Source organism: Diabrotica virgifera, chromosome 9, assembly GCF_917563875.1.
Source record: "Diabrotica virgifera virgifera chromosome 9, PGI_DIABVI_V3a".
NCBI lineage: Eukaryota > Metazoa > Arthropoda > Insecta > Coleoptera > Chrysomelidae > Diabrotica > Diabrotica virgifera.
Window position 1 is genome coordinate 218,964,938 of NC_065451.1, and position 22,458 is coordinate 218,987,395.

The 22,458-nt window shown below is 33.1% G+C and overlaps 1 protein-coding gene across 1 annotated transcript in view; it reads left to right on the forward strand.

The window, feature by feature from the left end:
• The first annotated feature begins 9,984 nt into the window (after positions 1 to 9,984).
• The window catches only part of LOC126892039 (long-chain fatty acid transport protein 4-like), a 137,506-nt gene continuing 125,032 nt past the window's right edge, over positions 9,985 to 22,458 (forward strand). Inside the window, exon 1 of the mRNA XM_050661463.1 lies at positions 9,985 to 10,162. Coding sequence (XP_050517420.1) covers positions 10,142 to 10,162 — 21 coding nt within the window. The 5' untranslated portion in view covers positions 9,985 to 10,141. The remainder of the gene's footprint in view (positions 10,163 to 22,458) is intronic.

Below are 22,458 nucleotides of genomic sequence, written 5' to 3' on the forward strand. Positions count from 1 at the left end.
GTAAAGAAGTATAACTTCAAAAATTCAAACAGAATTTTATTCCCCATTTAAATTTGAACATATATTGTAACAAGTGTGCAATTTTTCACCTGCGAAAAAAAACAATGATATACTTTTCTTTGTATCATTCTTGTAATTTCCTATTGCCTCTTTTTCCCCCTACCAGCGAAAATACAGACATTTCTTAGATAATGCAAACGAAAAACCTGTCTCTGATCCTCCTTTCATATTGAACATATGCTTTTTTCGATCTCTCTGTTTTTCATCTTCGTAGAGAATTGACGTTTTTTGCTCAAATATAGAATTTGAAAAATATCTCCAAGAAAGTCGTTTTGTTGACCACTTTTATCTAGTCGAAAAAATTCGCTTTTTTTCTTAAATGTTAATAAAAAATAAGACACAGTAAAAATTTTGATACTGGTACAAAACCGACTTGAGTTTTCTATGATCTTTTAGGCACTAATGTTTAATTTTAGTTGACTTTATTTATTTTTAATAACTTACAACTAAACAAATGAAAACACTGAATTTATATCTTTTATTTTACAAACTACGATATCTAATTTATTTATTACACCAAATCTACTAATTTATCTAATTACAAATTCAAAAGTTCACCGACGGTTTCAAATTCCCAACTGCCTAAATATGCAATTTTGTTTCCTTTTTATAGAAACATAATCTTTCGCGAATATTCCGGAAAGAAATTGTATGTTTACATAATACAAGTAAAAGAATAGTACAGAAAAATCCAGAAACAATATTTTTACATAATAAATCAATAAAACTTCTAAAATGAAAAAGAAATATCGAAGTGTGTACCTGTTAAAAAGGTCCCCCTTTTTAAATGCATTCACAAACACATAAATCAAATTGAGCAAATAAAAATGGTCTGTTAAATTATAATAAATAGGCCATGAGCTGAAAACAGTGGGGTGACATAATCATGTCACAATACACACGAGATGGTACACCTTTGCTATTAACTTCCCCTAAGCCCTAGATATTTAAGTTAAAAAATAGCGCACAGTAATTTTTCGATCACAGACACATTTTTTTTACAGACAGAAATCAAGAAATCTGCATATGGACAAAATACATACAGGAACTCTTTGATGATACTAGATCCGAACAACCTCCATCCTACATATGTGATGACCACTTACCAATCACATCAGATGAAGTTTAAAGAGCAATATCACAACTAAAAGATGGCAATTAAAGCTCTTGGTCCTGACAATGCATATGCTGAACTCATAAAACTATTTAACACCGACGGTACTCGAACGCCTAACCAAAATATTTAACGACATAAGCGGAGTAATACCAAGAACATGGATGAAGTCGACTTTTATTGCTTTACCAAAGAAAACAAAATCCGTATCCTGCAGTGATTTCCGAACCATCAGCTTAATGAGCCATATTTTAAAATTATTTCTAAAAATTATACATCAAAGGATATATATAGACTGTGCTGTGCGAAGAAAAAATCAGCCAAACACAGTTTGGTTTTCGAAATGCAGTGGGTAGGTACAGGAGAGGCTCTATTTAGTATACAAGTGCTATTTCAACGATGTAGAGACGTAAATTGCGATATTTATGCATGTTTCATTGATTACAATAAAGCGTTCGATACAGTAAAGCACGCCAAGCTGATGGAGATCTTTATCCATCCGCCATTACATGGAACCAATATTGGAATAAACACCTGTGATTTAAGGATTATCAGCACTCTGTACTGGAATCAAACATCCTCTATCCGAACAGAGGCAGGAGAATCCGACGATATCAAAATCAAACGTGGGGTCCATCAGGGATGTATACTATCCCCACTGCTGTTTAACATCTCATCATCATCAATGGTGCTACAGCCCTATGAAAGAGCTTCGACCTTCCCAAGTCTATTACGCCAGTCAGTCCTATCCATTGCCAACCGCTGCCAGTTTGCTGTGCCTATTTTTCTCCCATCCTCATCTACACTATCCTTCCATCTAAGTTTTGGCCTACCCCTATTTCTACTTCCCACAGGTTGTGACATAAGGATTCTTCTAGGAGGGTTGGTATGTTGTGATCTTGCTAGATGCCCTGCCCATCTTAGTCTTCCTATTCTTATAAGAGATACTACGTCTTTACCACCAAATACAGGGTGTCCAGAAACTCTACCGACAAACGAAGACAGGAGATTCCTCAGATAATTTTAAGTCAATTTAACCCAATTTACCTAGTCCGAAAATGCTTCCTAAGGGAGCTAGAGCTCTTTGAAGATGGCGTCTTTTAACTAGTTTTTCTTAAATACCTCCAGAACGCTTCTAGTTAGAAAAACGAAAATTGGTACACATATTTATCTTCCAGAGTTAAATCGATTTCATCTATTGTGAATTTCTAGTACCAGTCATAGGCGTCCGTTTTGGGTGGGGCAACGGTTACTTTATCGCATAACTTTTTTGTCTTTAACTTTTAAGCATTTCTGATACTGGATTGTGAGGTATTCTAGTACTGAAAGGTACTCTTGCTTTAAGTCGGTAGGACACACCGTTTTCTAGAAAAATCGATTTGAAAACTTTTTGTTTTGTGAATATCAAAAAAAAAATTAAAAAAAACTATTTAGAAAAACGAAAACTGGTACGTTTATTTATATTCCAGAGATGAATCGATTTCATTAATTGCGAATTTCTAATACCGGTCATATGCGCCCGTTTTGGGTAGGCCAACGGTTATTTTATCGCATAACTTTTTGTCTTTAATATTTAAGAATTTTTGACACTAAATTATTAAATTATGAGGTATTCTAGCTCTAAAAGTTACTCTTGCTTTAAGTTGGTAAAATACACCGTTATTTTTTAAAAAGATTTTTCAATTTTTTTATCAAATTCAGGAAACGAAAAATTTTCAAATCGATTTTTCTAGAAAACGGTGTGTCCTACCGATTTAAAGCAAGAGTACCTCTTAGTACTAGAATACCTCACAATTTAATAATCCAGTATCAAAAATGCTTTAAAGTTAAAGACAAAAAAGTTATGGGATAAAATATCCGTTGCCCCACCCAAAGCGGACGCCTATGACTGGTACTAGAAATTCACAATAGATGGAATCGATTTAGCTCTGGAAGATAAATATGTGCACCAATTTTCGTTTTTCTAACTAGAAGCGTTCTGGAGGTATTTAAGAAAAACTAGTTCAAAGACGCCATCTTCAAAGAGCTCTAGCTCCCTTAGGAAGCATTTTCGGACTAGGAGAATTTGGTTAAATTGTCTTAAAATTATCTAAGGAATCTCCTGTCTTCGTTTGTCGGTAGAGTTTCTGGACACCCTGTATATGTTTATATCTGTGGTATACCTCGTAGTTGTACCTCTTCCTCCAAATACCATTTTCACAGATGCCACCGAATATTCCTCTCAGGATCCTTCGTTCAAATATAAGCAGAAGGTTTTCTTCTGCTTTGGAGATGGTCCATGTCTCTGATCCATATGTCAACACTGGTTGTATAAGGGTTTTGTATATGGTTATTTTTGTTTTTTGGCTTAAATTTCTGCTTCTCATATGTCTACTCAGTCCAAAATAGCTAGGATTATCCTTCGCTTGGTTTCTTCCGTCATGACGTTCTCCTTGGTGATCAGGGAGCCTAAGTATGTGAATTTGTCCACCACTTCAAAGGTAGAATTATCAACAGTGAGTTGGTGACCGATGTTTCTGGCTCTATTGTTGGGTGTTGATGCCATCATCTAGTTTTCTCCTCGTTTACTTTCAGGCCCATATTTTTTGAGACATTTGAGAAGGTGGTATACATTTCTTCTAGTTTGCGTGTTGTGCGGGCAACTAGGTCCACGTCATCTGCATATGCCAAAATTTGGGATGATTTATTAAAAATATTTCCTCTGTTGTCTATTTGGGCATCTCTGACCGCCTTTTCCAGAGCTAAGTTGAAGAGGAGACACGCCAGCGCATCTCCTTGTCGCAGCCCAACATTCGTTTCAAACGCCTGTGATTGTTCACCCTGTATTTCGACTTTGCAAACAACTTTACGCATTGTAGCCTTAACCAAGCTTATCAGTTTATCAGGGATGTGGAATTCATCCATAGCTTCATACAATTTATTTCTTAGGGCACTATCATAGGCCGATTTAAAATCTACGAAAAGATGGTATGTTTCGATATTGAATTCATTGGTTTTTTTCCAGTATTTGCCTTAGCACAAAGATCTGGTCTGTTGTTGATCGACCAGGCCTAAGACCACTTTGATATTCTCCAAGGAGCTCCTCTGAATGTGTACTTAGGCAACCATATAAGATACTCGAAAATATTTTGTAAGCTGTATTAAGGGCTGTTTAACATCTACTCTGAGGAAATCTTTCAAGAAGCAGCGAATGATGTTGAAGCCGGAATTCGAATTACCGGAGAATGCATCAATAACATAAGATACGCAGACGACACGGTGGTATTCGCTAACATTTCTGGAGCCCTCCAGGAATTAATGAACAGAATCGCAAAAGACAGTCAGAGATACGGACTTTCACTAAACACTAAGAAAACAAAATGTATGATGATATCTAAGAATGAACAGCACTTTGCACGGATCAGTGTGAATGGTCAACAAATAGAAAGAGTAAAAACATACACCTACCTTGGTACGAACGTCAATGAAAATTGGGACCATTCCATAGAAATCAAATGTAGGATAGAGAAAGCAAGATCTGGATTTCAAAAATAGCCTAATAAAATAAAAAAAAAGTCAAAATGTAAATTCGTACAGGTTAAAACAAATTTTATATCAAAGTTTAGGGGGGTACAAAAGATATTTTCAAGAAAGTATCCAAATCATACAAGGGGATCATTGTTTAAATAATTAAAAAGGGGTCATTTTTGCAAAAAATTACTTTTTTAACTGCTGAGGTAATCCACTTATCGATGAAGGTCTATGGAATTTTTTTCTGCAAAGTTGAAGAGAAATTATTTCACATAAGACTTACTAGATTAAATTTGACCCCCTATTTATTTAAATAACTGTATATAAAACTTTAAAAACAAATTTGCAAAAAAATATTTTTAGCGTTTTAACTAAGCACTATAAAATATCTTTTTTACAGACTAAGTTGTGCTATATTACCAGTATTAAGCAAAAAAAAATTGGTCAAAAAATATTTAATATTTTTTGAGATATTCAATTTGTTTATTAAATGTTACTATATTTTCAATTGCAAAAACGCGGTTGTTGCCAAAGAAATATTCACCTGCTTAAGATCTCATTCTTTTTATTTTTATGTATATTTTCGATAAATGTATTGATAAATTCAAATTTCAATTAAACTCCCCCCTAAAATGGCATTTGAAAATTATTCAAATTTGTTTATAATTTGTTTTTTTAATAACGTCGCGGGGATTAAGTATTGTGAAATGCCGTTTCGATAATTGGGTTCCTGAGAATTTTTTACTAATTAACAAAATTTTTTTGTCGTTTTTTCTTCTATTTTTTGGAGTTATATTACTACGGGCCCTTTTAGGGTTAAATTTTATTAAGAATGTCGAATCTCTGAGTTGTAGATTCTAGACCTAAAAATATTAAGATTTAACTAAAATCTCTTAAATAAAATGTGGCTACTTACTGAGTTACAGGGTGTTTTATTTAAAAATTTAAAAATTATTTTTACCAAGTACTTTAAAACTATTTGACGTATCCTTAACATACTTGGCAGAAAGTGTAGCTATTATACACCCTACTAAATTGTGATTAATAAACGTTTCTAGCTAGTGCCAGAGGCGTACGACAGGAGATAGTGAATGATTGACCCTTCCCAAATTCTGCACCACTGAGTGAATTACTATTTTAGCGAAATTTTAGCGAAATTTTTCGATTCTCCAATACTTTGTATGTAAATAACTTTATTGGTATCGATAAAGTCATCAGTTTGAGAGCTATTGGAAGTTTAAAATGAATGAATGAATGAATCAAAATAACTATGCCGTTTGATTTTTAACGTCCAATATCTCTAAAACTAATGACTTAATCGTTACCAGTAAAGAGTATATTATTTACATAGAAAGTATTAGAGAATCGAAAAATTTCGCTAAAATAGTAATTCCCTCAGTGGCGTAGAATTTGGGAAGGGACAACCATTAACTATCCCCTGTCGTACGCCTCTGGTAGTAGCTAGAAACTTTTGTTTATCACAATTTAGTAGACTGTATAGTACCCACACTTTCTGCCAAGTATGATAAGGATACGTCAAATAGTTTGAAAGTACTTGGTAAAAATAATTTTTAAATTTTTAAATAAAATACCCTGTAACTCAGTAAGTAGCCACATTTTATTTAAGTGATTTTAGACCAATCTTAATATTTTTGGGTGTAGAATCTACAACTTAGAGATTCGTCATTCTTAATGAAACTTAACCCTAAAAGGGCCCGTAGTAATATAACACCAAGAAAAAAAAAGATGAGGAAAAAAAGACAAAAAAATTTGTTGATTAGCGAAAAATTTCCAGGAATCCAATTATCGAAACGCTATTTCAAAATGCTTAATCCCCGCGATGTTATTAAAAAAACAAATTATAAACAAATTTGAATAATTTTCAAATGCCATTTTAGGGGGAAGTTTAATTGAAATTTGAATTTATCGATACATTTATCGAAAATATACAAGAAAATAAAAATAATAGGATTTAATACAGGTGAATACTTCTTTGGCAACAACCGCGTTTTTGCAATTGAAAATATAGTAACATTTAATAAACAAATTCAATATCTCAAAAAATATTAAATATTTTTGGACCAATTTTTTTTATTAATACTGATAACATAGCGCAACTTCTCCTGTAAAATAAGGTATTTTATAGTGCTTATTTAAAACGCTAAAAATAATTTTTTGCAAATTTGTTTTTAAAGATTTATGTATAATTATTTAAATAAATAGGGGGTCAAATTTAATTTTGTAAGTCTTATGTGAAAAATTTACCCTTCAACTTTGCAGAAAATAATCCTAAACACCTTCATTAGTTATTGAATGACCTCAGCAGTTAAAAAAGTAAGTTTTTTGCAAAAAATTACAGGTTGTAGGCAGGGTGCCTACACCCTGTAATTATTTATTCAATATTTCATTCTAAACATACACTATCATAAAATAGCTCAAACAAACCCCTTCCTTTTTTCAGATCACCTATAATTTTTTACAGTTTTTCAACCAATTTTATTTTGACAATCTTTCTTATCTAATTGCTTTTCTTATAATCCTCTACATTTCATAGTTTTCCAAGTGTTAGGCACCTACAATGATACTAAATAATGACATCCCGTAGTCCTGTGACTGGGAACAATATAAACTTGAATATTTATTCCTATTTGTCATTTTCCTTACTTTGACCTCTGCCTATAGCTCAAAACATCTAAGAGCAAAGACCATCACAATAGTACAAGTGTTTACAATAAGTCTACTTAGAACTCAGCTGCATTAATAACATTCCCACTCGAACGTTGTCTTTCTCATTACTAATACATCTTTCTCTGTTTCACAACACACATCTACCTTCAGGATCCATGCCAATTCACTGTGTTTTGACCTGCGAAGCATGTCCGCTTACCCAGTCCCTTACCTAGCTATCCTATTCTTAGACAAGATCCTATTAGCATAAGTTGGACGTTTAAACATGTTATCGATGAACTTAGGTACAAAGCATCCCTTGTAACGGCATGTAAGTGGATCAAAATTATATAGTTTTAAGTTTTAGAAAACAGTTTTTATTAATTTTTTAATATATATATATAATCGGTTCATAACGTTCTACGACGTCTTCCGATTCCCAATCGCCATTGCTCTCGATCGTAGCACATGTCTTCGTTCAAGCCTCTTTCTCTGATTTCCCTATGGATTCCTTCTATCCAGCTTTTCCTAGGTCTTCCTCTTTTCCGTCGTCCTTTTGGTGCCCATCGTAGCACTTGCTTGGGTAATCTGTCTTCTTCCATACGTTGTACGTGGCCAAACCATCTTAGTTGCTTTGTTTTTATATCGTCCATTATTGTATGCTTTACATCCATTATCTCCAATATTCTTGTATTTCTGATTTTTTGTATTCTTGATATACCAGCAGATCTTCTCCAGAAGTCCATTTCAGTTGTTCTGAGCATATTTTCGGATTTTTCTTTAAGTGGCCAAACTTCGCTGCTGTATGTTATAATGCTCTTAACAATGCTGTTATAGATGTTACGTTTATTTTCTTTGGAGATACTTTGGTCTCATAGGATTTTGTTCAATAATGCAATAGCTTTCCTTCCTTGTGTGCACCTTTCTTGGATATTCTTGTCCAACGTTCCATCTTGTGTAATTTTAAAACCCAAGTATTTGTATTCCCGACAGTGATTAATAGTTATTTCATTTTCCAACGCTAGATCCTACTGTATACCTCCAACGCACATATATTCCGTTTTCTTGGTATTCACTTCTAAACCCCAGTTCCGGTACTCTTCTATGATTTTTCGGGTCATATATTCAATATCGTGATAATCCTGGGCCATAAGAATCTGATCATCCGCAAAACATAGAGTGTATAGCATGTTATCATCATTTAGCGGTATACCCATATTCTTACATTTCCTTTTCCAGGATTTCAAAACTTGCTCTAAATATATTTTAAATAGTGTCGGCGATAGACAGCAGCCCTGTTTAAGACCCTTATTCACTTCAAATCCTGACGAGATCTCGTCTCGTCAGGAATTTTTTAATAATTTTTAAAAAATTTAACTTATTCAACAAATAGTCATAAACCGCATGCATCTATGTTTCTCATATGTGTGCATATGTATGTATCAGTTTGTTGTTCTGAAATGTCAACAGTTGCATCATTTTTCAAAAATTTTGGCTTTCTATTTGCATTTTGATACAACCAGACAATGTTCTAACTCTGGCTTTCTTTAATTGTAGCATTTAACTACTTGTAAGGCCGACCTGAAGATGATCTGAATAGTGTAGAGATCGAAACCGGTCGTCAAAGTATTATTAAATGATTGTGAGTAAGTATATGTTTCTTTACTTCATTTAATATGGACTCACATATGCAACCCATTCAATATCTTTCCTATACTGTTGTACGGAGTTGAGTCGTGGACTCTTACAGACGCCACCTGCAAGAAAATTGAGGCTTTTGAAATGTGTGGTTTTATCGTCGAATCCTGAAGATATCTTATAGGGCTTTTCATTCACAGTCATTTGTTTCGAGCTTCTGTCATGTGTCACATAATATTAATATATCTACGTCATACGTTATTGATATAACCAATGATACAAACCAAAGACGTATGACGTAGATATATTAATATTATGTGACACATAACAGAAGCTCGAAACAAATGACAATCGATGAAAAGCCCTATACCGACCACATTACTAATCAGGGTGTTTTGCTGAGAATGCAAAAAGAAAAAGAGCTGTTAAACAAAATAAAAGCAGCCAAAATCGAATATCTCGGTCACATCATGAGGAACAGTGAAAGATATGGACACTACTGCAACTAATCTTGCAGGGAAAAGTAGAAGGAAAGCGAAGACCAGAAAAGCGAAGGATTTCCTTGCTGAAAAATCTACGTACTTGGTTCAACACAACCACTACAAATCTTTTCAGAGCAGCAGTGTGCAAAGTACAGATTGCCATGATAGTCGCCAACATCCGAAACGGATAGGCACTACAAGAAGAAGAATTTTTCGATTTTTAAATTAATCGTTTCCTGTAACAGGAAACTCTCCTGGGGAGAACAGTTCTCCCCAACCGATATCTTTTGATTTGTACAAGTTTTTTTTAAAATCTAAAGAGTTGTGTAGGTAGGTATCTAACACATCATTAACAATGATGATACCTATATACTAATTTGTAATAAACATATAGAAATCATTAATTTCGCTAATTACAATTATATAACTAACCGTCCAAAGCTCCAAAGGTGGGAAATATCAAAACTGTGTTCTCTCTAAGGTAGAAGAATACTGCAATCTCTGTACCTAGTCAACACAAAGCAGCTCAAGTGAAAAGTCGGCCTCTACTTAAGTAGAATAATCACCGAGAAAGTTGCAAGTGCCGTTCGTAGTTTTGTAAGAACTTTCTTTTTAGCGAAGATGTGTACTTGTTAAGATATTTGTTGGTTTTGTTTAGTTTGTGTTGATTATGCAGAACGGAGGAGACAAGGTTTGTACACGTTTTGTTAAAATATAGAACAAAGAGAACGGTCGGAACTTTTTTTGTGTAAATTCTTCACATTAATGAATAAAACCGTCAGTATGGTAATTTAAATGTTAGTTATGGTGTTTTTTTACATGTTAATATGTGCGAAACATATGCAGTTTTCTCTTTATCTTATTTGTTTTATAAATAAGTACACTTTCAGATTTTGGGTTTTTTATTTGTGAGACTTTTAAATATCATTATTTTTTGTATTATTTATTTATTTATAAAACTATGCAGTCCATAAAGGCGCTACAGGCCTTGTATAAGCCCCTGACTTTCAAAATCTTGATTTCCTATCCATTTTCGGCTCCCTTGCTGTTTCTCTCCAATCTGTCACGTCTATTTCTGGCAGGTCTTGCTTTACTGCTTCTAACCATTTCTTCTTTGGACGTCCATTTCTTTTTCTCCCCATTACTTCCTTCTTCAATATTTTTTTAACATTTCGGTTCTGTGACATTCGTGTAATGTGACCAAGCCATATAGCTGTGTGAGCTCGTATATTTGCTGTAATTATTGGTTTTCCGTACATCCTCATTATTTCTTTATTTGTTCTTCTCCAAATATTATCTGCCGTCTGGATTCCCCCAAAGGTTTTCCTGATCACCTTTCTTTCCCATTTCTCTATTTTCTTTTCTTCTTTCTGGTTCATAATCTACGTTTTGCTAAAAATTTGATATCATTCCGTAAAGCAAATCTTCAATACTTACGATGTCTTGTTCAATAAAAAATAAATTTGATCTATGAAATTGTTTTTTATATTATATATAGTATATATATATATATATATATATATATATATATAACATAAAATATTTTTATAGTATATCGAGGATAGTATCACGAGGTTTTTCCTGGTTTTCCCTCGTGATTTACTATGGAATCTCTAACGCGAGAATTTCAGTGCCACCGTTGCATTTGGTTGTCTTTTTAAAGACAGATCACATGCTATGATTTTTTGTGGCGGATATTCTTGAGTTGGGATTGATTTCATGTAATCGAATGAACTATCTTTTAGTAAAGTCGTCCCAGGAACGCAACTCATTAATATTGGCAATATCATTTTAAAGTCGTCTACTTTAAAATGTATAATACGTGTCTGAATTGCCGATATAAATGAGTCAGATTAAATAAATTATTAGAAGAATTTTTTACTAAGCAACAACATTTTTGTTTATTTAGTATTATTTTGTATTTTGACAACGACACCCGACTTGGGCGTCGAAACCTTATAGTTCTTAGGCCTCCATATAAAATTATTATTTATGACCACACCGTTGAAACTTTTTGTACTTGTTATTTGGGTGGAGTCGGACAAATTTCGAGCTTAGCGCATCATGGCAGTGGGGCGTTTGTCTCTCAAGCGGTCACGAAGTTGTCAATTTTATGCAAGAAAAAAATTTATAACCACATTGGTCATTTTATTTTAATCAATGGTTTTTATCATATAAACAGCGAAAATAATTTTGTCGGACAAAAATATTGGGGCATATGACGCGTCGGACACGCTAAAGATGTCAAATTTATGAAAAAAATAAATTTATTACCACATGGATAATTTTAACGGTATCTACCATAAAACCTTTTTACAATAATGTGGTAACCTTGTCGGACAATTTTCACGGGGCATATGCGCAGTCGGACGCGCCGAAGATGTCAATTTCCTGAAATTTTTTATTTACAACCATTTTTCCGACAACATTAGTAGGTTATAAGTAATTATATTCTTAATAAAAAAATCAAAGTGTCGGACAAAAATATTGGGGCAAATCGACAGTCGGACAAAAAATTTAATTTTTATTAGTAAACTATCCTTTCAAACAATGCTGCGTTCGTGCATCCCTTATCTTTACAACCATTTTTCCGACAAAAGTAGTAGGTTACAAGTAATTATATTCTTAAACAAAAAATGTAATTGTCTGACAAAAATGTTGGGGCAAACGAACAGAAAACTTAATTCTTTTAGGCTATCGACGAGGAGGTATTATCAAAAAAAATTTTCAAACAGTGGTTCTCGGTTACTTTTGAATCGATTTAGCTGATAATTGGTACACACACTAAGTAAAACATTTAAAAGGGTATGACGTAGATCTGAACCCAAAATTTTCTTAAAAAATTTTCCGACAAGAGGGAAAATTTGAATCTGATAATTTGTGTACATACTTTTTGAACAACGACAAACATCGTTCTGTAGTTTTTTTTCTCGAATTAAAAAAGAAATTCCGACACATGTATCAGGTTATAAGTAGTTATATTCCAAATCAAAAAATCTAAGTGTCCGACAAAAATATTGGGGTAAATCCAAAGTCGGACAAAAAATTTAATTTTTATTAATAAATTATACTTTTAAATTATGCTGGGTTCGTGTATCCCCTATCTTTACAACCATTTTTCCGACAAAGGTAGTAAGTTACAAATAATTATATTCTTAAACAAAAAATCTAATTGTCTGACAAAAATGTTGGGGCAAACGAACAGAAAAATTAATTCTTTTAGGCTATCGACGAGGAGGTATTATCAAAAAAAATTTTCAAACAGTTTTTCTCGGTTATTTTTAAATCAATATAGCTGAAAATTGGTACACACACTAAGTAAAACATTTAAAAGGGTATGACGTAGAGCCGTACCCAAAATTTTCCTAAAACATTTTCCGACAAGAGGGAAAATTTTAGAAAAATTGTGATCTGATATTTGCGTACATACTCCTTGAAAAACGACAAACATCGTTCTGTAGTTTTTTTTTCTCCAATTAAAAAAAAATTTCCGACACAAGTATCAGGTTATAAGTAGTTATATTCTAAATCAAAAAATCTAAGTGTCTGACAAAAATATTGGGTCAAATCCAAAGTCGGACAAAAAATTTAATTTTTATTAATAAACTATACTTTTAAACTATGCTGGGTTCGTGCATCCCTTATCCTTACAACCATTTTTCCGACAAAGGTAGTAAGTTACAAGTAATTATATTCTTAAACAAAAAATGTAATTGTCTGACAAAAATCTTGGGGCAAACGAACAGAAAACTTAATTCTTTTAGGCTAGCGACGAGAAGGTATTATCAAAAAAAATTTTAAAACAGTTTTTCTCGGTTATTTTTGAATCGATTTAGCTGAAAATTGGTACACACACTAAGTAAAACATTTAAAAGGGTATGACGTAGAGCTGTACCCAAAATTTTCCCAAAAAATTTTCCGACAAGAGGGAAAATTTTAGAAAATTTGTGATCTGATAATTTGTGTACATACTCCTTGAACAACGACAAACATCGTTGTGTAGTTTTTTTCTCAAATTAAAAAAATTTTCCGGCACATGTATCTGGTTATTAGTAGTTATATTCCAAATCAAAAAATCTAAGTGTCCGACATAAATTGTGGGGCAAATCCAAAGTCGGACAAAAAAATTTAATTTTTATTAATAAACTATACTTTTAAATTATGCGGGGTTCGTGCATCCCTTATCTTTAAAACCATTTTTCCGACACAGGCAGTAAGTTACAAGTAATTATATTCTTAAACAAAAAATGTAATTGTCTGACAAAAATGTTGGGGCAAACGAACAGAAAACTTAACTCTTTTAGGCTATCGACGAGGAGGTATTATCAAAAAAAAATTTAAAACAGTTTTTCTCGGTTATTTTTGAATCGATTTAGCTGAAAATTGGTACACACACTAAGTAAAACATTTAAAAGGGTATGACGTAGAGCTGTACCCAAAATTTTCCCAAAAAATTTTCCGACAAGAGGGAAAATTTTAGACAACTTGTGATCTGATAATTTGTGTACATACTCCTTGAACAACGACAAACATCGTTCTGTAGTTTTTTTTCTCAAATTAAAACAAAATTTCCGGCACATGTATCTGGTTATTAGCAGTTATATTTCAAATCAAAAAATCTAAGTGTCCGACATAAATTGTTTGGCAAATCCAAAGTCGGACAAAAAATTTAATTTTTATTAATAAACTATACTTTTAAACTCTGCTGGGTTCGTGCATCCCTTATCTTTAAAACCATTTTTCCGACAAAGGCAGTAAGTTTCAAGTAATTATATTCTTGAACAAAAAATCTAATTGTCTGACAAAAATGTTGGGGCAAACGAACAGAAAGCTTAAGTCTTTTAGGCTATCGAGGAGGAGGTATTATCAAAAAAAAATTTAAAACAGTGTTTCTCGGTTTCTTTTGAATCGATTTAGCTATAAATTGGTACATACGCTAAGTACAACACTTAAAAGGGCATGACGGTGAGTTGTACCCAAAATTTTCCAAAAAGATTTGCCGACAAGAGGGAAAATTTCGGAAAATTTTCTAAAATTTTGGAATGTTCTCTACGTTACGTCCTTATAAACATTATAAGGAGTATTTCTACAAATTTTCAGTTTGATCAATGGAGATCTAATCCAATCTTAAAATATAGGAAAAGAGAAATATGTCAACCGTCCATTTTGGTACAAGGGTGTGGATTTTACGGCCATTCCCATTTAGGGTCTGTTTTTCGTTCTCGTCCCCAAAACTCCCAAAAATTTCGAAAATTTAAGTCCCACTTTACGGCTTCTTATAGTACTGAACATTACCTTTCCAACGCATGTTTAATTTTGAAAATTCTTCTCTTCTTCTTCTTCTTTTTATATAGACATTACTCTGTCTGTTTTTCGATGTGCCTCCAGTAAGTTGTCATTCCACCTTTTTCGTGGTCTTCCCACTGATCATCTTCTTATTGGGGAACCGTCTCTGTCCGTTCTTACTACTCTATTTGTTATCATTCGGCTTATGTGGTCGTTCCATTCTACTCTTCTGCTTTTCATCCAGTTATTAATGTTGTCCACCTTGCATCCCCTTCATATATCTACACTTCTAGCTCTATCCCACAGCGCCATTGATTTTTCGCAATGTTTTCATCTCTGCTGTTTCTATAGCTTTTTTTTGTCCTTTCTGTATCAGGTTGTATTTCTGCCGCGTATGTCATGATTGGTCTGATGACTCTTTTGTAAATTCTGCCTTTCACTTCTTTTCTGATGTTTTTATTTCTCCATATTGTTTCATTCAGGTAACCTGCGGCTCTGTTTGCTTTATTCACCTGATCTTCCACTTTTGTTTCGAGATTTCCGTAGTTGCATAGTGTGATGCCTAGATATTTAAACTCCATGACTTGTTCTATTATTTGACCCTCCAGCTCTAATTTACACCTTATTAGATCTACTGTTGTAACCATGTATTTAGTCTTTTTTGGGGAAATTAAAATGTTAAATTTTCTAGCGGTTATATTAAATTCGTGCAGCATACGTTGTAAATCATCTTCACTTTGAGAGATTAGTATTGCGTCGTCTGCATAGCAGATTATTTTAAATGGTTTTTCTCCCATTTGGTATCCTTTTTTTGTTCTTACTTTTTTTATTATTTCGTCCATGATCAGGTTGAACAACAGAGGACTCAGGGAATATCCCTGTCTTATCCCATTGCCATTTTGAAAATTGTATATACCATTCAAAAGTTACCAATCTCAGAAATTTTATTCAATTTCTATTTAAAAAGGGGATAATGTTTTGTATGTTTGTGTGTATGTTTGTGGAAAAGTTATACCGATCTGAATTTCTTTTCTATGTTTTAAGAGGGGGTCAGGGCCGATTCAGAACCGGTGTAGCTTGTGACTTTCGACCACCCATAAGCCAGCTATAGGACTTGGTAGGTACAAAACGGCATATTTTTTGGGGGTATATATCTTAGGTTTAAGGAGAGACAGGAAAACCGAAAGTACACCAGATTAATAGCGTTGAGTTAAGCTTTTAAATAGTGCTTGAGTGGTTAGGATCAGAGATACACACGGCTCAGTACAGCTGAAAAACCGAAAAACTAAACTTTGAAAATTTTGGTTTTTAGACAATTACTCAAAATTTCAACCTACAAATTGCGCCAACAACTAAGGAGGACTCCAGATGCGTCTATCGGTGTATTTGGGAAAATTCGAATTTTTAAGTTACAGCCTTCATAAGTGTGATCAAATCTATTTCCTATAGGAAAACAGGTTTTTCAAGCTCAATAGTCCTATAATACCTTCAGTTATCCTACTTGACCTTGCATGCATCAGACACTACTTCTCAATACGTTTCAAACTCATATTTAGTGATCAAAATCGGTTATACTGATTAGAAGGTATCTAGTTCCAAAAGTATAATCCATTTGACCATTATCGCCGAAATGGTTTATGTAGTTGTAGTGGTTGCGACGCTAAATTTAGATAGATATATTTAAAAATAGAGCAATACGAGTTCATTTACCGGCCATTAAAATAATTTTTTATTCTATTTCGAATAGAAAAAAAACTCTAGTGTACATTCGATGGACACTAGATCATTTGAGAGATAATCATAGAAAGGCGACCATATATATCTTAACGTGGAATCGAGAAACAATACATTCAATTTCATTCATTTAATTTATATACAGGTAAAATTTGGTAAAGAATGGGCCATAGCTTAACCTCAGGTTCCTGAGGTAAAAATAGACCGATTTAAGCTAACTTATCTTAGTACAAAGTTTATAATAACCGAGATACAGGATGTCAAAGTTAAACTTTTTTTTATTTATTATTGAATATTTCCTGACAGGTATGAGATAACAACATGAAATTTGGTATGTGGGGGTTTTTTTGGTCGAGAAAACTAAATTCCCTACCAAAAATTATGTATTGCCCAGAGGGCACCACATACGCCTTTCAGCACTCATTTATTACGTTCAATTTTTTTTTATACCTCACTCTGTATAATTTTGACATTAAAATTTTTATTTTCCTATTAGTTTTACCTAAAAAAAGGTATACTTCTTTCACCTCCCTAAACTCAACCGTTTTCGAGATAAACGCATTTTAAATCTGCGATACACCATCATTTTTAGCATAATATCATTGTAGTTACACCCGAAAAATAATTTAATACCATAATAATTGTGCCAGTTCTCAAATTTATGTCATTGCATTGAAAATTCCATTTGAAGAAATTTGCGATACATTTTTGGATAATTTTATGGTTTTAAGTTATTTTTCGGGTGTAACTAGAATGATATTATGCTAAAAATGATGGTGTATCGCAGATTTAAAATGCGTTTATCTCGAAAACGGTTGAGTTTAGGGAGATGAAAGAAGTATACCTTTTTTAAGTAAAACTAATAGAAAAATAAAAATTTTAATGTTAAAATTATACAGAGTGAGGGATAAAAAAGTTGAACGTAATAAATGAGTGCTGAAAGGCGTATGTGGCGCCCTCTGGGCAATGCATAATTTTTGGTAGGGAATTTAGTTTCCTCGACCCAAAAAACTCCCACATACCAAATTTCATGTTGTTATCTCATACTTGTCAGGAAATATTCAATAATAAATAAAAAAAAAGTTTAACTTTGACACCCTGTATCTCCAAAACGCCCCATTATTTTTGTCCGACAAGTGATCCAATATGCATTACACATGTAAAAGAACAGTACAAAATAAAAATGACATCTGTGGTAATAAATAAAAAATTTTCAGGAAATTGACATCTTCGGCGCGTCCGACTGCGCATATGCCCCGTGAAAATTGTCCGACAAGGTTACCACATTATTGTAAAAATGTTTTATGGTATATTCTGATAAAATTAGCAATGTGGTAATGAATTTATTATTTTCATAAATTTGACATATTTAGCGTGTCCGACGCGTCGTATGCCCCAATATTTTTGTCCGACAAAATTATTTTCGCTGTTTATATGATAAAAACCATTGATTAAAATAAAATGACCAATGTGGTTATAATTTTTTTTCTTGCATAAAATTGACAACTTCGTGACCACTTGACAGACAAACGCCCCACTGCCATGATGCGCTAAGCTCGAAATTTGTCCGACTCCACCCAAATAACAAGTACAAAAAGTTTCAACGGTGTGGTCATAAATAATAATTTTATATGGGGGCCTAAGAACTATTAATAAAATCATTTTTAGGTAAAATTGTGGCTTATTTCCCATTTGAATATACTTAAACATTTTCTGCATAACGCAACTACTAGAAAAACGTTCTGTTAGAAATCTAGAAACTTACATGGTATTTGTAGACTTAAAAAGAACATTCGATACCGTTCCCAGAGAAAAAATGTTTGAGGTATTACACCAAACCACTTTAAATAGAAAATACATCCAAACAATAAAAGATATCTATGCTAATGCAACAACATCAATTAAAATTGGAACGAAACTTTCAAATACTTTTGAAACTTCGAAAGGCCTTTTGCAGGGATGCTGTCTGTCGCCCACTTTATTATTTACCTTACATAATGAGGACATTATGTGTTAAAATATTGGACTAGGAAATGCCAAACAATGGGGATACCAGTAGGAGATTCTTATTTGTATACGTTGCTATTTGCTGACGATCAAATTGTGATTGCTGCTGATAAAGATGACGCCAGTTACATGATTAGAAAATTGAAAGAGGAGTACCGAAAATGGGGTTTGGAAATGAGCATGGAGAAAACTGAATGTCTTCAAGTCGGAGGTGATACTGAAGACTTAGAATTAGAAGGGGAATACATAAAAGGATGTGATGAATTTAAATATCTAGGTTCTATTTTTGACAAAAACTCCACATGCGATCAAGATATAGAATATCGAATAAGTCAAGGAAGAAAAGCTATAAAACAGCTGAATGGCATTTGGTGGAGTACAGGACTGCAAAATTAGACAAAGAAAAAAATCTACCAAACTATCGTGGAAGGAATTGTCCTGTACAACTCGGAAGTATGGGAAGTAAAAGACCGACAAAATAAAAGAGTTCAAGCTTTAGAAATGGACGCGCTTAGAAGAAGCTGCAGAATATCTAAACTGCAGCATATCCCAAACGAAGAAATAAAAGAAAGAATGGAAGTAGAAAAGGATATTATAGACAGAATAGAACAAAAAAGATTAATATGGTACGGGCATGTCCAGAGAATGGGACCAACAAGATGGCCCAAGAAAATGATCCAGTATGCACCACCCGAGAGAAGAAAAAGAGGCAGACCGAAGAGAACATGGATACAAGATGTAGAGAAAGCAATGAACAGTAGACAACTCAACGAGGAAGATATTCGTGACCGAAAAGCATGGCGAATAGGATGCGGGAAACGGCGGATGCTGTAGAACACCCGATAGGTATATATAGTGTTTCTTGGCACATGTTTTACTTTCAATATTCAATTTATCGACCCTATATCGTTTTGCTTCCCTTCATTAATCTTTTGCTTTTGTCTATATCTTTTCCTTTTTTCCATATATTGCGTTTTTGTTTGGTTTATTGTTAGTCTGTATCTTTTCGCCTTTTCTTCAAATTTGTGGAAAACTGTTTCTATTAGATGCTCTTTCGTTCTCGCTGTTAGTTCTAGTAACCCATAGGTATAGACCAGGGTATTTATACACTGACCGGCACAAAATTCCGGCACCCAAAATTTTTAATTAAGTTTGACAATCTATAACTTTATTATTTGTACTCCGATTTTCAAGATTCTTGCATCAACTAGTAGGTACATGTATTGATGTCGTTTTTTATTATTCCGGTAACAACTACAGGGTGAGATGATCCTAATCCCAAATTTTAATGCAAAACGATGCAAGACGAAATCATTGTTTTAGGATAAATAAATTCTTTATATATAGCTCCAACAAGGGTGATTTAGAGGGTTGAAATATTATGATATTATATCCTAAAACATAAAACAATCATTATTTAACTAATAAAACCAAATGTTGACCATATTAAAGTTTAAAATGTTATTTTATAATTTTTTACAATTAGGGGTAGTTTTCACCCTTAAAAAACCAAAAGCGTACAACGGCTCGATATAGAAAATGAACTAGAGGGTGAAATGAGCGTAATCCCTTTTTGTACAAATCGATGCTGGACGAAAAAATTGCGAGGTTATGCCATTTATTCAGCTTTATTTTCTGGCCTACACCCATTTTTCTATTATGTATATAGGTACTTTATTTTTGACGTAAAATCGATTTATTTTTTCCTAAATACCCTGGTCTAATAAGTAAATTTACGAGTACCCGCTAACTCATTATGCACTCAAACACATTCGTTTTTTATTTGTAAAACATTTGCAAACATAAAAATATCATAAAATTAACATTTTCAAATACAATAATTATTATTGTGTATGTCGTACACTTAAAATTGATGACTTCATTTTCTTGTTAACTCACGATTTCACAAAGAAATAGAAAGTAACGACAAAAGTTTTATAATAAATAATTATAAGCACCTGCATTTTGCCGTTGTTAATTAACTTTTATGCTACAAAAACCTTGTTGAGGTTTAGATACCATCGTAAACATATATAAAAAAAACTAAGTGTAAGTCTGATAATTGAAGAAAGAATCATTAAATATTGTGTTATAGTACTACCAACTTTCTAAGAGACTCGTTAATATTCAGTGAGCGGAATGTTATTGGTCGAGGTGTGAAATTCCATAAACAAGGGATCTACCTGTTTTATGAAATGATTCCTTGGTTAACTAACACTAATCGAACAATAGCATCCAGCTGAACTGAATAGTAATAAGTCTCTTAGATAGGTGGTTCTTAAAAAGTTCTCAAAAGAGCAGTTCTCAACAGAGCAGAAGTTATTTGTCAGCTGATTGATAGTGTCAAAGACAGGAAAATAGCATATCTTTGATCTATAATGCGGGAAAACAGTATATTGTTTCTGTAGTGCGTTGACTAATGATCCTTCTTCTTCTTCTTCCTTTATATAAGCAATTTTTCTGGTTCACTGTTTGCCTCTATTGAAGATTCTCACTCCATCTCTTACGCAATCCTTGTTATTTTAACCCGTGTTGAGCTGCCCCCCCCCCCCACTTGCAAAAATTAAAAAACAAATAGCCCTGATTTATGAGCTATTTATGAGCTCTCATATTCCGCAAACTAAAAATTTTGAGCTCGTTCCACAGAGCAGGAATTTAATACCCTAGTGGGGGGGGCTGAGTCAGCCCCCCCCACTACTTAAAAATAGGAATATTGAATCGGTTTTTGCGGCAGAATTACGAGCTATTTATGAGCTCTTGAAATTATATAGTTTCGATTTTTGAGCTCATCCCCTTCACCCCCAAACAACCCTTTAATTGATTTAACTGAAGAGAAAGATGCTGAGAAAACTTAAAATATATCGTATTGCGAATATAATTCCTATAGCTTATATACTCTAAGAATAAACTATTAAATCAAGAGCATTTCGATTATTGAGCTACAACCCCTTCGCCAGAAAACCACCCTATCTTCCCGGCTTAAGAGAAAGTTGTACTTAAAATGCGTTAAACTAATTATTTGGCGACTACATATCATTTAATAATTTATAAGCTTCCAAATTACGCGCATTTAGATCAGTAAATTGCAATTTATTTTGTATAGTGCAGTCACTGAAGGTAAAAATAAACGATTACCTTCAATTTCGGTGAACCTTCATCGATTTTCACGAAAATTGGTCAGTGGTTAGAGGATACGTCAAGAAACAAAGGTGACATGGTACCACCTTGCGCCTTTACCCTGAGGGTGGATACCGCCCCTTCTCGGGGGTGAAAATTATTTTATAAAAAATAACTGCACAAATCAATAAAAGAACAAATTAAAAGCAAAATTTATTATATAAAGTTAATAAAACAAGTAAATACTTTTTAAGTTAGTAAAGATCAAAGATTTTAATTATTTGTGAAAAAAATGCATGTTTTGAAGAGGTTTTTTGTAAATCACTAAAAAACTGCAAGTTTTTACAAAAAAGTAAATAGTAGTTTAATTCGTATAGCTTATATTCTAAAAATAAACTCTAAAATCACGCGCCTTTCGATTATTGAACTACAACCCCTTCTCAAGAAAACCATCCCATATTCCCGGCTTAAGAGAGGGTTGTACTTAAAATAATTTAAATTAATTATTTGTCGACTATATATTGTTTAATAATTTATGAGCTCGCAAAATATACGCATCTCAATTATTGAATTGCCATTTTCTTTCTATAGTGCAGTCACTGAAGGTAAAAATCAACTATGACCTTGGATTTCGGTAAATTTCCATTCATTTTCACGAAAATTGGTGAGCGGATTTTGATACTATCAACTTTTTCTGGATCTTATTTTTCATAGGTATTTCTAAGTACTTTGACAAGTATTTAGTACCTAAGTGTTATAAAATGCATCTCTTTCCCGTTATTTAAGTTTGAACCCTTAGATTTGAACAGTCGCGGAAAAAAATATACATTTAATTACCAATAA